At 33.1% G+C, this 13,324-nt stretch overlaps 1 protein-coding gene across 2 annotated transcripts; it reads right to left on the reverse strand.

Moving 5' to 3' along the window:
• Positions 1 to 83: 83 nt before the first annotated feature.
• LOC117922580 (protein tesmin/TSO1-like CXC 3) lies at positions 84 to 5,707 on the reverse strand. 2 transcript variants are annotated; one of them, XM_034840734.1, is made up of 12 exons: positions 5,615 to 5,707; positions 5,039 to 5,202; positions 4,721 to 4,907; positions 4,476 to 4,538; positions 3,720 to 4,002; positions 3,333 to 3,402; positions 3,176 to 3,247; positions 2,615 to 2,789; positions 2,435 to 2,533; positions 2,119 to 2,185; positions 796 to 1,403; positions 84 to 458 (listed from the first exon to the last, which is right to left on the reverse strand). In XM_034840734.1, the coding sequence occupies exons 1-11, from the start codon at positions 5,672 to 5,674 to the stop codon at positions 814 to 816; spliced, it is 1,830 nt and encodes a 609-aa protein (XP_034696625.1). In that variant the 5' UTR covers positions 5,675 to 5,707; the 3' UTR covers positions 84 to 458; positions 796 to 813. The 2 variants fall into 2 exon arrangements, with proteins under 2 accessions (XP_034696625.1, XP_034696624.1); XM_034840733.1 differs by having other exon boundaries at positions 84 to 538.
• Positions 5,708 to 13,324: the final 7,617 nt, after the last annotated feature.

A 13,324-nucleotide genomic window follows, 5' to 3' on the forward strand; every position in this document is an offset into this window, starting at 1 on the left:
ACAATTAACAACCAGGACCCAGCTGCAAATCAAGTATAAGTCTAAAAGGACTAGCTCTTGAGGGACTGAACCATCAAAGGAGCTGAAAAATGCCATTCACTTTTATTTGAGAGAAGTAATAGAATTCCATTATATAGAAAGGTAAGCTGGGATCAAAGCACCAGCAAACGTTATTAACAAGTCCAATCTCCTTGTCAGATGAGTAAATTAGAAAACCGTCAATGACTATAAATCTGTAGTATCCACATGAAATAACAGATGAAGTGAATTGATGATACTAATGACTACCAAGAAATGGTACCAAATTAGTCTGCCAAGTTTGCACCTGCCCCATCAGAGAAGGTTCCTATTCTGACTTTCCAACTCCCACCAAAAACGGGATGATCCTAAGAGCCATAAAAGCACTGATAGGTACTTCAATTATGCACAGAATTGTGGTTGGCCACAATTACATAAACCTGGAAAATTGTTATTGAGCTGTAAGTCCATATTGTTTGTAAACATCCTATCCATGTAGGCCAACCGCATATCATTAGCCCTACAATAGTAACAGAAAAAGAACCAAAAATTAGGACCTTCATTGGCAATGATGCTTAAGAGCCATGTGTGTTGATTTCTGTGGAATATCAGAACTGTTTTTAGCCTACCTCATGATAAGTCGTAATCAGCTTAACATACTCATGTTCCCCAGAAAGCACTTTCCAGCATAGAATATCTAGTGCAATTTGGGGAAGAAGCATGTAAGCTTCTTATCAATTGCAACATTAAACCAAAGTTAGTATTGTCGCTAATTACCTCACTCCATGCACGCAGTCACTGATTGCTGGTGCTGTCATTGGGATGACTTTTGACTTGAGGAATACCATATGTAGAATTACTACACCAGCTAAAAGGACGGACAGAAGGTGTACCCAGCCTTATGATTGTCTGTTCATTTGTCAAGCTTGGTGAAGGTCTTAAACTCATATCCTTCAATTGAATTTGTGGAGGAGACAAGCACTTCTGATTTGATGAGCAAGCTTGCATTGGTCCGTTGGGGGAAGAGCTGAGTATCTTTGGTGTATCATCCTTTGTCAAGGCATGTTGCGCACTGTCAGAACTGAGTTCTTGTGGGGCCTCATTCCCATGTCGCAGAGGCACAAGAGTGTTGGATGAACTGCTCCAATGAAGGGCACCAGCTGATGTCTGACTGTTATTTCCTCGATATAATTCAGCATGCAGAACTTCAGGGAAGTCTCTTGGATTGGGTGAAGCTGAGGAAGCTCCTGCCCCTGAGTGAGGATGAGACAATGGAGTAATTTGGTTGATATCAGTAATTCCTTCCCATTCTGGGGAGAATTGATCTGCTCCCCTCATGTTCAGCTCCCCATGACTTTGAACCCCCCATCTTTCAGCCCTTCTATCTGTGATTCAAACATTATAGATAGTAGGTCTGTTACTAACTTCAAAGGAAACTAAGAAGATGAAGAAAAATATTCCCATTTCCATTCAAATTTGAATTTTTAGTTTACTCCTAAATAACAAATTCCATCTTAAAGTTCATGTGCATCCAGTTCCAGTGACAACTGTTAGCCATCATTTACATATATGAAGACGGCCAAAACTGGTAGCATGTAATTCAACCATCCAGATAAAATTCCATGGTATCAAAGCATGTGGGTCTAATCAGAACTTCTGCTAGAAAATTCCAATATTAAGATCTACATTTATCACAACCTGGTTTTCAGGAAAAAAAAAATGTCGAGTGATCTAACTTTACCCAGTTAATATGAGGTTCCTCATGACATAGATATCAAGAATGATACCAAGCCAGTATCATCTGCACCTACATTTTTTAGCAAGAAATTAAATTAACAAGCATGTCCTCTCAGCCACCATAGCCGAAGGTCATCCATCAATAATGCCCAATTACAGACAAAAACAAAGATGAGCTTAAATTCACTATACGCCCTCATATAGACTTCGGCTATCTCCGAAATCTGAACTATATCTACTTCATATTTCAAAGGCCAGCATTTTTTAATTAATTAGAATTTTTTCATTTTATCTGATGAATTTCATTATATGAGCAATAATCTAAAAGAAATTGGAGAATAGAGAGATGAGTCTAATTCTAACCTGCCTTTATGCCGAAGGAATTTCTACAATCCTCACATCGGCATCCATCAGAGCATCCAACTCCAGCCTTGAAGTAGAGGGAAAGACAAAAATTTCCAGTCAGAATGGATCAAAGCAATCTGATTTCAATTGATTTCTTACATGGCCTTCACATCATCCTTCCCTTTCATTTGAAAACAAAATGACTATATTATGGGACTAGTTTAAAAAATGTCATGCCACAACTTTGGGATGAGGAGCCAGTAGAACTGAGTCTGCAATAACATCATACTTCTGGGTTTAAAAGCTTGAGACTTCAATCAACAGAAATATAAACCTGATAGCATTCACAATATTTTTTCTGACACATTGACTTCTTGCAATTGCATCCTCTCTTATGCCTGGCTGATGATGGGGTCGTCCAGTTCACATCTTCCTGCAGGACATTGTCAGCTCATGAGATTTCCAATTCCTCAAGTCAAAAGAACAACACAGAAACTTAGAGAAAGGGGCTTGCCACACTAGTGTCAGTGTCAGGGTTTACAATCCTTGGAGCAAATGCAAGTGGATCACGGGATTCAATTTTCTCCCGAATGAGTTGTACCACGCCTTCATTTGCAGACTTGTTCAAGCAGTTAGAGCATGCACAAGAATCTGTACAATACACTCCTGCTGCAAGGCAGTCACAGTAACTGCTAAGAACAAAAACTAGGGTTGGCACAAACTATAACAATATAAAAATAGTTGGATGTACCATTTTCTAACCTGTTACTTTAGGAATTAATTTAATTTTCATGTGAAATAAGATATATGTTATATTACAGAATAATGTTTGTTTAACAGAAATTGAAGTAGAGGCATATTTCATTAGTTTATGGTCACCTAACATTAATGACACTGAAATTTTTCCTAGCATCAAGATGACAAGAATAGAAGGTTCCCTGGGGCTTTTTTCAAATTGCATAACCACATCTGTTGTTGGAAGAACATTAGATCAAAAAAGAATGCAGCATGCAATACTATTATTTATACAAGAAGAGAAATTCTAAGATGCAATCCATACACGAATCTTACTTACAGTTTCAAGCATTGGGTCCTCTTACAATTGCAATGCTTGCGATCACTCTCAGTGGTGTGTGTTGCTGTCTTCCTGGACATATCACAAATCCTATGTTCAGCAAGCAATATGAAAAAGATAATGAGATATCAAAATATATAATAAGATGAACACTAGCCTCATCTTTCTTGGACTAATTTGGTTTAAATCCTCGGTCATATCATTAACTTCTGAAGTAAACAAGTTCCCTGCACATAGAGCCATCCACTGTTCAGTAAATTTCATCAAAAGAGACCAGTCTGGAGTTCTCATACCAATCAATGGTTGAAAAATGACAGAACTAGATGCCACTACAGCTTTTCTTTCGTGCCAACATTCATTGGCCCGAACTAAGATTTCCCTAGATTCACTAGATGAACAAGAGCCACTAACTGAGTCATCTGGTAAATCATGGCTCCCTAACTTCTCATGTACTCAGAAATCCAGGCAGCTTTCACATCTGCAATCATATCAGAGCCTACTAATGCAGTTCTTCCAATGCTATTTAAGTGCAGGCCAAAATTACCTGGAGCTAAAATGGCTGAGTTTCCAGCCATTCCAGTGAGAATTTCTGGTATTCTTGCCGGGCATAGAGACCAGTGGGAAAGCAATGGTGTGCGACTAACTGGTGTCTGGTTTCTGAAGATTCCTCCTTGTTGAGATGAAAGCAGACTCTCAGGTAACCTTGAACTAGCATAATTATTTTCCAGTCTCCAAGAATTGTGACTGTTACCAGTCGTGACAGAATTGCAAGCACCTGCAATCTCAAACTCAAGATGTCTATGCATGCCTTGGTGCTGACCAGCCTCCTGCATTTAACAACAGCAATTATTCCACTAAATGAAATCTAATGGGTGGTGTACAGAAACATATGAAGTAATAATTCTTTTTTTACAATTGTATTCTTTACTGAAGCTTCAAAAAGTAAGTGATATGCATTTGTCCAATACCATAGACAGGATTCCTTAACAAAGTAAAAACAATATACTAGAAAAAGAGTGCCCCATACTCTATAGAGCCTGTAGAATTTTCCTCTTAAATAAACCTTTCAAGGGTAAAGTCACATCTTCCTCCAAAGTTATGCATACTAAGCCATTGAAATTTGAATGGAATGCTTTCAAAATGAGGGTCTTTCCATATGCACAACAACTTTTTAAGGTGGAACACTTCAGTTACAAAACTTGAAATCTAGAGATACTAAGAATGGTAAACTAATACACTTCATCTTGAGAACTTCACAAATTGTAGATTAGGAGAAAAAATTATCATAGTCACATTGTACCTCAAAAGATCCTTTGAATACTACTCTTGAACTTCTGAGACAATCTTCATATGCCACAAAAGTCTGCAAAGGTTTAACAAATGACTGATAAGTACAATAACATTTATCCTGCTGTTCCCCTGCATTCTGCAACATATTGTGATTAACAATGTAAAAACTCTCAACATAAACACACCTCTACTATCAAAATCAACTATGATAATCATATTCTATTTAGAGAAACAGAGGACAAAACCCGTCTTAACCTGAGACCCATATTGTTCACAATGTTGTAGTCCTGAAGAAGGGTCCCAAAAGTTATCAGAAGCAACAAGTCCATTTACTTTTCTAGTTGGTACATCTGGTAGATTATTCAACCTTCCATCAACCCCCTGATGACCTGTGGGTGCAACCAGTGTATTCAAAACCCCATCTGCTGCAATTATGTTTCCACTGCCAACACACATGAAGAACTTTCAATAGATGCTTGAAACATTAGGACATATGATCTGTTGCTGAATTATATACCCAAGTAATAGCCATTGAAAATCAAGTGGTTTACAAAAATTTAAGATATAAAACACCTTGTCAGAAGACTGCTTTCCCACTGCATATCTATATGGGGTGATGCAAACACAGGTGGTGGAGGTGGCAAATTAGATTCGGAAAACTTTTGTGGGTGCCACACTCTGTTGGTTGAATTTTTTGGAGGAAGACTGCTGATGAAATTGAAATTGACAAAGGCCTCCTACAATTGAACAAGAACAGGAGACATGTCAATCGAAAGTTGCATTCTTGCATTAAAACATGAGCCTTCAGTATCATTTATTCTAAAATTCTATACTCATATTTCCATGATCAAGTCTGCAACACATTCAATTATAAGAACCAAACCTCAAATGCCATTGATGCACTATAAACCCTAGACCTTCTTCTCCAATCAATCTTCCAAAATAAAATTCAAAACCATGCATTTTGTCAAGGAAAAAATAATTCTTAACACACTCAACTGTCAACACTCCCTAAAGCAATATCCTTTAAGAAAAGCACACAAACAAAGATTCAGAATTTTCATAAAAAAAACACTCGACAAAGAAATTCACTTATAATCACAAATCAAAACTTAAAAATGAAAGAAAAAAAAAAAAAAAAAAAGTTACTCCGGGGGGACGAGACGAAGGTGGGGAAGGAATTGGACGACGTCTAGGAGGAGAGTCCATGAAAGGCAGGTGAAAAGTGAAACCCTGCAGTGATCTGGGAAACAAATTCTTGAATTTTCTTGGGAGAAAGAAAATGAGAGAAAATTCGAAGAAACTGTGACGCAGTTGTATAGTTTTTAAACTAAGCGGGAAGTGCCGCGCCGTACTATGCTGTGATCTTGCGGTTATAACGTATATCACATATGCCACGTGCGTTAGTTTCTTTCATTTCTTTAGATTTGATTTGGGTTGAAACATGATTAGAGATTTTTATTTTTTTTACTTGGATTAATAACAGATTTTATCTTTTATTTGGATATCAAAATTTCTCATCTGGAATATCGGAAAAAAATTATCATTTAAATTATAGGATGTCTAAGATGAAATTTAGGTAGTTGGATGAGAGTTATCTAATCGGACAAAGTTTCTTATCTATATTATCGGATGCATGTGATAAAATTTAGTCATTGAATAAAAATACAAATGAATAGAATTAGAATAATATTACAAATTTACATAAGGTTAACCCTGGAGGAAATAAATGAAACTGAAATATATACGTGAGATATCACTTGATTATGACTCATTGTTAATCTTCGAAAATATCGGATTTTATGACTTATTGTTAATCTTCGAAAATATCGGGTTTTGAGCCAAAACAACGCTTTTATAGGAAATAAATAAATAAATTTAATAACTTTGCTCCACTTATGTCTAAAATGACCCTTTTTTGTCATGTACAAATCACATCATTAATATATATATTAAATTTAAGTTAAAGTCTATCAATTGAGGTTTCATTTTTATGAGAAAATGATGTGGCACTCACCTAAAAGAAATCACATTGAGTATAAAATTTAAAAGGAGCCTAAGAGTTATACTTTTATGGTCAAATTATTTTGACCCAAAATTTAAAAATATCTTTCATTAAGTTTGATTATTTTATAAACTATAAGAATATATTTGAATGTTACAATGATTATATAAAAAATATTTTTCAAGAAGAATAAAAAATCAAGATTAATGTTTTGGTATTTTCTATTTATATTTTTGGAATGATTTATGTATTTATTTATTTATTTCAAAAGTGAAAGAATAGCTCTTATTTTTATCGGAGAGAAGCATTTTTTTTTTAATTTATTGAAGGTTCAATTGTCAATTGATACTTTATTTTTGTGGAAAGATGACTTGGCACTCACGTGACTAAAAAGAGGTTATATTGAATATAAGTTTTGAAAGGGATCTAAGAGGTATATTTTTGTGGTCAATTAAACCATTTTGACTCAAAATTCAAAATTATCTTTCATCAAGTTTGATTATTTTATAAACTATAAGAGTATATTTAAATGTTACAATGATTATATAAAAAATATTTTTCAAGAAGAATAAAAAATCAAGATTAATGTTTTGGTATTTTCTATTTATATTTTTGGAATGATTTATTTATTTATTTTATTTCAAAAGTGAAAGAATATCTCTTATTTTTAGTGCAAGAGAAGCATATAAAGATTTTTTTTTTTTAAATTTATTGATTTTGTTATATATTTTTTTTTCATATCTAATTTTATTATGAAAAATAGTAAATAAAATAAAATAAAATATAATTAAATTATTAGAAACTTGTACATTCTCACCTTATTTAACTTATTACTTTTAAATCTTTTTTTCATTCGAATACAATTTTTTTAAACCATAATTTTTAATGAATTAAATTATGGGATAAAATTTCTCATTTAGATCATAGGATGTCTAAGATGAAATTTAGGTCGTTGGATGAGAATGATCTAATTCAACAAAATTTTTTATCTAGATCTTTAGATATATATGATAAAATTTGAGTTGTTAAATAAAGGTATAAATGTACATAAACTTTGGTAGAATCAAATAGAAGTGAAATGCACACGTGCTATCACTTCATTGATGACTCATGGTTAATGTTTGATATTTACAACAAAAATATCCAGTTTTGGGCCAAAATAGGGAAAAAAATTTGAATTTAACCACTTTGTTAGGCATATGTTTAAAATGACTTTTTTAGTTTCATGTAGGAGCCTTATCATTAAAAAAAATATATTTTTAAAAAAAATTGAAGCTTCAATTGCTGATTAAGGCTTCATTTTTGTGGAAGGACGATGTGACCAAAATAGACCACATTGAATATAAGTTTTAAAATGAACCTAAAAAGTATATTTTTGTAACCAAATGACTCAAAATTCAAAAATATCTTTCATCAGGTTTGATTATTTTATAAACTATAAGAGTATATTTGAATGTTACAATGATTATATAAAAAATATTTGTCAAGAAGAATAAAAAATTTCTATTTATATTTTTGGAATGATTTATTTATTTATTTATTTCAAAAATGAAATAACAACTCTTATTTTTACCGCCAGAGAAGAGTTTAAAGATTTTTTTTTAATTTATTGATTTTGTTTATATTAAAAAATTAATTTTTTCATGTTTAATTTTATTATGAAAAATAGTAAATAAAATCAAATATAATTAAAATTATTAGAAACTTATACCATCTCAACTTATTTAATCTTTATATTAAAAAATTAAAATAAATCAAATAAATTTCAAGTCATATATAAAAATAACTTATTAATTTTAAATATATATTTTTCGTTCAAATACAATTTTTTAAAACCATTATTCTTAATGAATTAAACTAATTGACCCAATGATACGTAGGAATATACAATTATGACATAAACATTGAATCACACAATGGACACAAGACATACCTAGGAAGCCTCCTACAAAGTTTCAATCAAAATATTTATAGAAGCAAAACCTAGGAACCTATCAATGACAAATATAACCTACTAAATATGAAAGAGTTATATAGTATGAATGTTATCTACTCCCATGAAACTTATAGATAAAATAGCATACTCTCAAGTTCTCATTTTTTTAAAGGTTTATTGAAAAGTTATTTTTATTTTTATTTTTATTTTTTACACCCAAACCTTAATTTTTAGTCACTTCATATTAAGAATTTTTTTTACAAATTTTAGAAAAATTTAAGAGCAAATATATATTGGGGCTTAAACGCCCTTTAACACGATGCTTGAGCATCCTCTTTTGGACATTTGGACATCTTACTGTATTTTTTCTTATTTTATTGACAAATTGCACCCTGTTAATCATAATTGTTTTTAAGCTTCACTTTTTGTTTTTTTTTACTCAAATGTGATTAAATTACGTGCACTTTTGAAATTATTATTACTAGCAAAATTGTTAACTTAATTGTTACATTAACAATAAATAATACAAATAGCTACTATGATATACTTTCTTTAGTTTTTTTTTTTTTTTTTTTTTAACGAAAATCATAACATAATTCGGTTATTTAAAATCTTAAAACGGTATTGTTTGTTGGAAAGTGTTTTAAATGAAATAGGTTATGAGATGGAGAATAAAAAAAACAATATATGTATTTGTAGACCACAAAAATTGTGGTGACCTCATTTTTAACTTTGATTTGAGTCTAGTTCATCTTCCATATTTTTTGGGCCTTTTTTAATTTAAATTTGAGCCTAAATTCCAAGCTTATTTCTTACTCATTCTAATCTGAATAAATTCTAACCCTTCATTTTCACTTTGATATCTATCATCCATTTCAAAGTGAATATCAATGACTTCATTTTCACCTTTACAATCGCCTAAGCCATTTCTTCTTCTTCTTCTTTTATATTTCTTTTTTATTCATTTCTTCTTCCTTTTGTTTCTCATACCCATGGTCGCCTCACACACACACACACACACACCATTCTCACTATTGATTATACATTTATACCATTCCCACTGGCATCACTCCCCCATGACCCCTCATCTTTTTTTTCTTTTTTTTCTTTTTCTCTCTCTCTCTCTCTCTTTTTCTCTCTTTTGCCCCTTCTTCTCTATCCCTCTCATTCTCACCCATACTATCCCTTACTACTACCATCGTCTCTCCTTGCTGGCACGACCCACTACTGGTGGCCACTATCCCCCCAACGAGATGTCCCCACTCCGATTGACACCTCTCTCTCTCCCTTCCCTCTCCTTTCCCTTTATTCCTCTTTTTTCTCCTTCTATTTCTCTTTTCCTTTCTTTCTTTTTTCATCTCTTTCTTCATCTTACCCACCATACCCATTTTTTCTCTAATTTCCCATGTCACCAAGACCCACACTCCCATAGTTGTCATCACACTGCAAACCATATCGTCTTCATGCGCCACTCCATTCCACCACTCTTCTCCCACATCGATCACCATAGGTAGAAAACCTCACCACCGCATGGATTACCACCATCTTCATGCTCATAGTTGCTTCATTACAACATTTCATCTTAGGCTTGGTTCAAAGTTACAGTATTGGTCACTAACTCAGAGGGTCCTAAGGTATATATGTCGTCATATATGGGCTCGGACAATATGTAAAATAAGATAATTAGAAAGTTCAACAAATTATAAAAATATTATGTAAATTATAAATAAATAAATAAATAAAATAGGTACAATTAAATAAGGTCAAAAAATTTAACAAAACAAAATTAACTCATATTTAACACTATTTAAATAGTTATAAAGACATCTATTGAAAGTTATTTGTGATAATGCTAAGAATATAAATTATTTTATTTCAAATATAATAATATATTTACCAAATTAGGTACTTAATTCTCATTTTACCAATAAATGTATTTTATATTTTATTTCATAAATGATATAACCATTAATCATATCATATCAACCACCCAAATGTATAAAATATAACCATATAAAATCATACCAGCCACCAACATAACCATTAAATATAAATATAAAGGCATTTGACATTAATTTTTTTTTTTTTTACTTTACCAATTTCTCTTCCCACCCATAGTCCACAATACCCACGCAATACCCATGACTGCAAAATTCTAACTCCACAACCCATATTAGACAGGAGAAATGGAGATGAATCTGATTGTGAGGGAAGATTGCCAGATCAATGAAAGACCAAAGGTTTCAATCCACTTGATGAGCACCATTGCGACACTATCAACACCACATCAAATATTAGGATAGAGCCTTAAAAATATGATATGATGTAATAGGCTCTTGAACTTTATTATTCATTTAATAAAGTCCCAATTCACTTTTATCTATCATATTTCCATGCACTATACCTTATAAGCACTCTAGCTTGCATTTTTTGCATTATATGTAACTTGGGTGCATTAGAGGTTTCATGGAAGATCCAAGTCATAAGTTACTTGCAAATAGATGACTTATTCACAATCAATTCGTGGGTCTAAGCAACCCATTAGAGGTTGTAGTGCACCATATCCTAATTGGAAAGATAACTAGTCTTAGTTATTAAGATAGGTTTCCCATGGTAAGTGCACTAATGTGTATGGTTACACATTAGACAATATTTATGGTAAGTCATGACTTAAGACTATCAAGAAGTCATAACCTCGCCAAGTTGGTTCATTGTATTATCTCTCAAACTTAAGAGAATATTGACTTTGTGCAAAAGTTAGTAGTGGTTTTGACCTATGGGTGAGATCGTAAGTTGATCATATATTCCCTATGGATTAGGTTACTATTATTGAAAATTGATAGCAATAGGTTTTCTCAATAGAAACATCATGATATCTCTTGAGATTAAGATAGTGTGTCTCATTGGGTGACTCTAAGGAAGTTTGTTCATAGAAACTATGGTCGTAATAGTTCCTTAAGTGGAACTTGACATAGGTTCTTTAAGAGCTAAGTGAGAAAACAAAGGTTATGCTTAATTAAGAAAAACACTCAAAAGAGGGGGGAGGGGGGTTGAATTGGGTTTTTCAAAACTTTTTAATCACAACAAATTCAAACACGATATAAGCAAAATAAAGAGATAGAGTTAGAGAATTCAAACTCGGGTTTATAGTGGTTCGACACTTCCTTGCCTATGTCCACTCTCCTCAATTTCCTAACCAAGTGAGAGTTCCACTAACTTGAAGCTTCAACCAAGCTTCCAATCTTCTTACACTTGGATTCCGGCTCCAATGGGCTCTTACACAATCTCTTCAAGATTCAAATCTCTTGAAGGTTTTAACACTAAAAATTTTACAAGAAATAATCCCTCAACCTAGCTTAAGAATAGCTCAAATACAAGACAAGACTAGGATAACACACAAGAGTGCACTAAAGGATATGCAAGTGGTGATTTAATGCACTATGAAGGAAATGAGAGCTTTTTGATCAAGAACAAGTAGGTAGACTATTGAATGCAAGTGTTCTCTTATCAATAAATGAAGTGGAGCTCTCAATTTATAAGCTTCTAAGCTTGGGAGGCAAAAACAATAAAAGGTAACCTCGTCCGGTCGAGCTAAGGGTCGACCGGTTCACTAGCCGTTGGAGCATTTAATGCTTGACAGGTTACCATTGCCTCGACCAGACCTCGATCGGAAAAAGAAGACTAATGTGAGAAAGAGAAACTTTTTGGCATCCCTCGACCGGTCCTCGACCGAACGAGTACAACCGGTCGACCAGTTCCTCAATCAGTTGAGCCGATTGGCCATAACCTCGACCAGTTGAGCTTTTTTTGCCCTGAAAACCTATTTTTTTAATTCCTTTCTTTTCTAACACTTAGGCAAGGTCTTTAGGTGAATTATTAAGCCAATTATAAAACATTTTGCCTAAGGTACATTAGTTAAAAACTCGGGTTTTAATGAAATCAAAGTTTTAAAGAATAAACCGAGTTTTTTAAGATGCATGAAACGTATGAAAATCCTAAGTGCACTCATGCACTCATGCATTCATCTTACATTAGTTTCCTATGATCACAAGTCTTCCAAGCGTCTCGATCTTATATCAATTTGGTCCTTTGATGAATTTTCGAGTTTATGCTTGAGATTCTTAATCATTAAACCAATTAGTCACTTAATCATGGTTTGTTATCATCAAAACCCGATTAGGATAACCCTTGGGCTAATACTAAGATATGTCATTGAACACATAATAAGATTATTTATAACTCAAGGACAGTAGAGATAGTCTTGAAAGGCTACTAGCTTTCACCTTATTAGACTACAAACACCAATTCACGGAGATACTAGATGCAATGAATAGTAGGTCATGAACTTGAGCACATGGTGTCTCACTATTATTTACATAAGATACTATGAGTTCAGTTGTTTTTTTGTAGTGGGATGTTGAATCAACTTCAAAATTGAATTATGAAGGAATCGGTACTCATATGGGTCTTACTGATCCCCACTCTGAGCTTATATATCTTATTGGCATGAGTTATGAGGGTCAGATTGACTCAAGGTTCACTTTTTGTGCATAATGTCATTTTGGTAATTAGGTAAGGTTGCATAGGAGTAAATGAACAAGGTTTTTGAATTTAGCTAATTGATTAATTAGTAAGTCATGTTGGGTTAATTAATCAATCAGGACCGGTTTTAATCTAAATTAAGTGACCTAAGCCCTTAGTTGGCTCAAGTCATTTAAATCAAGTGAGGAACCTTATAAATACCCCCATAAGGGTTAGGGTTTCTATATTTTTTTTTTCTTTCTAAATAGTCATTTTCCACTTCTAAAAAAGAGAGAAAGAGTTATAGTCTCTACCCTCCCTTTTATCATCATCGAAAGTATGATAAGATTAAGGTTCAAGACATCAGGTGGAAAACTCCAGATTAACGAGACTTACT

The sequence above is a fragment of the Vitis riparia genome, chromosome 9 (assembly GCF_004353265.1).
Source record: "Vitis riparia cultivar Riparia Gloire de Montpellier isolate 1030 chromosome 9, EGFV_Vit.rip_1.0, whole genome shotgun sequence".
NCBI classification, from domain to species: Eukaryota; Viridiplantae; Streptophyta; class Magnoliopsida; order Vitales; family Vitaceae; genus Vitis; species Vitis riparia.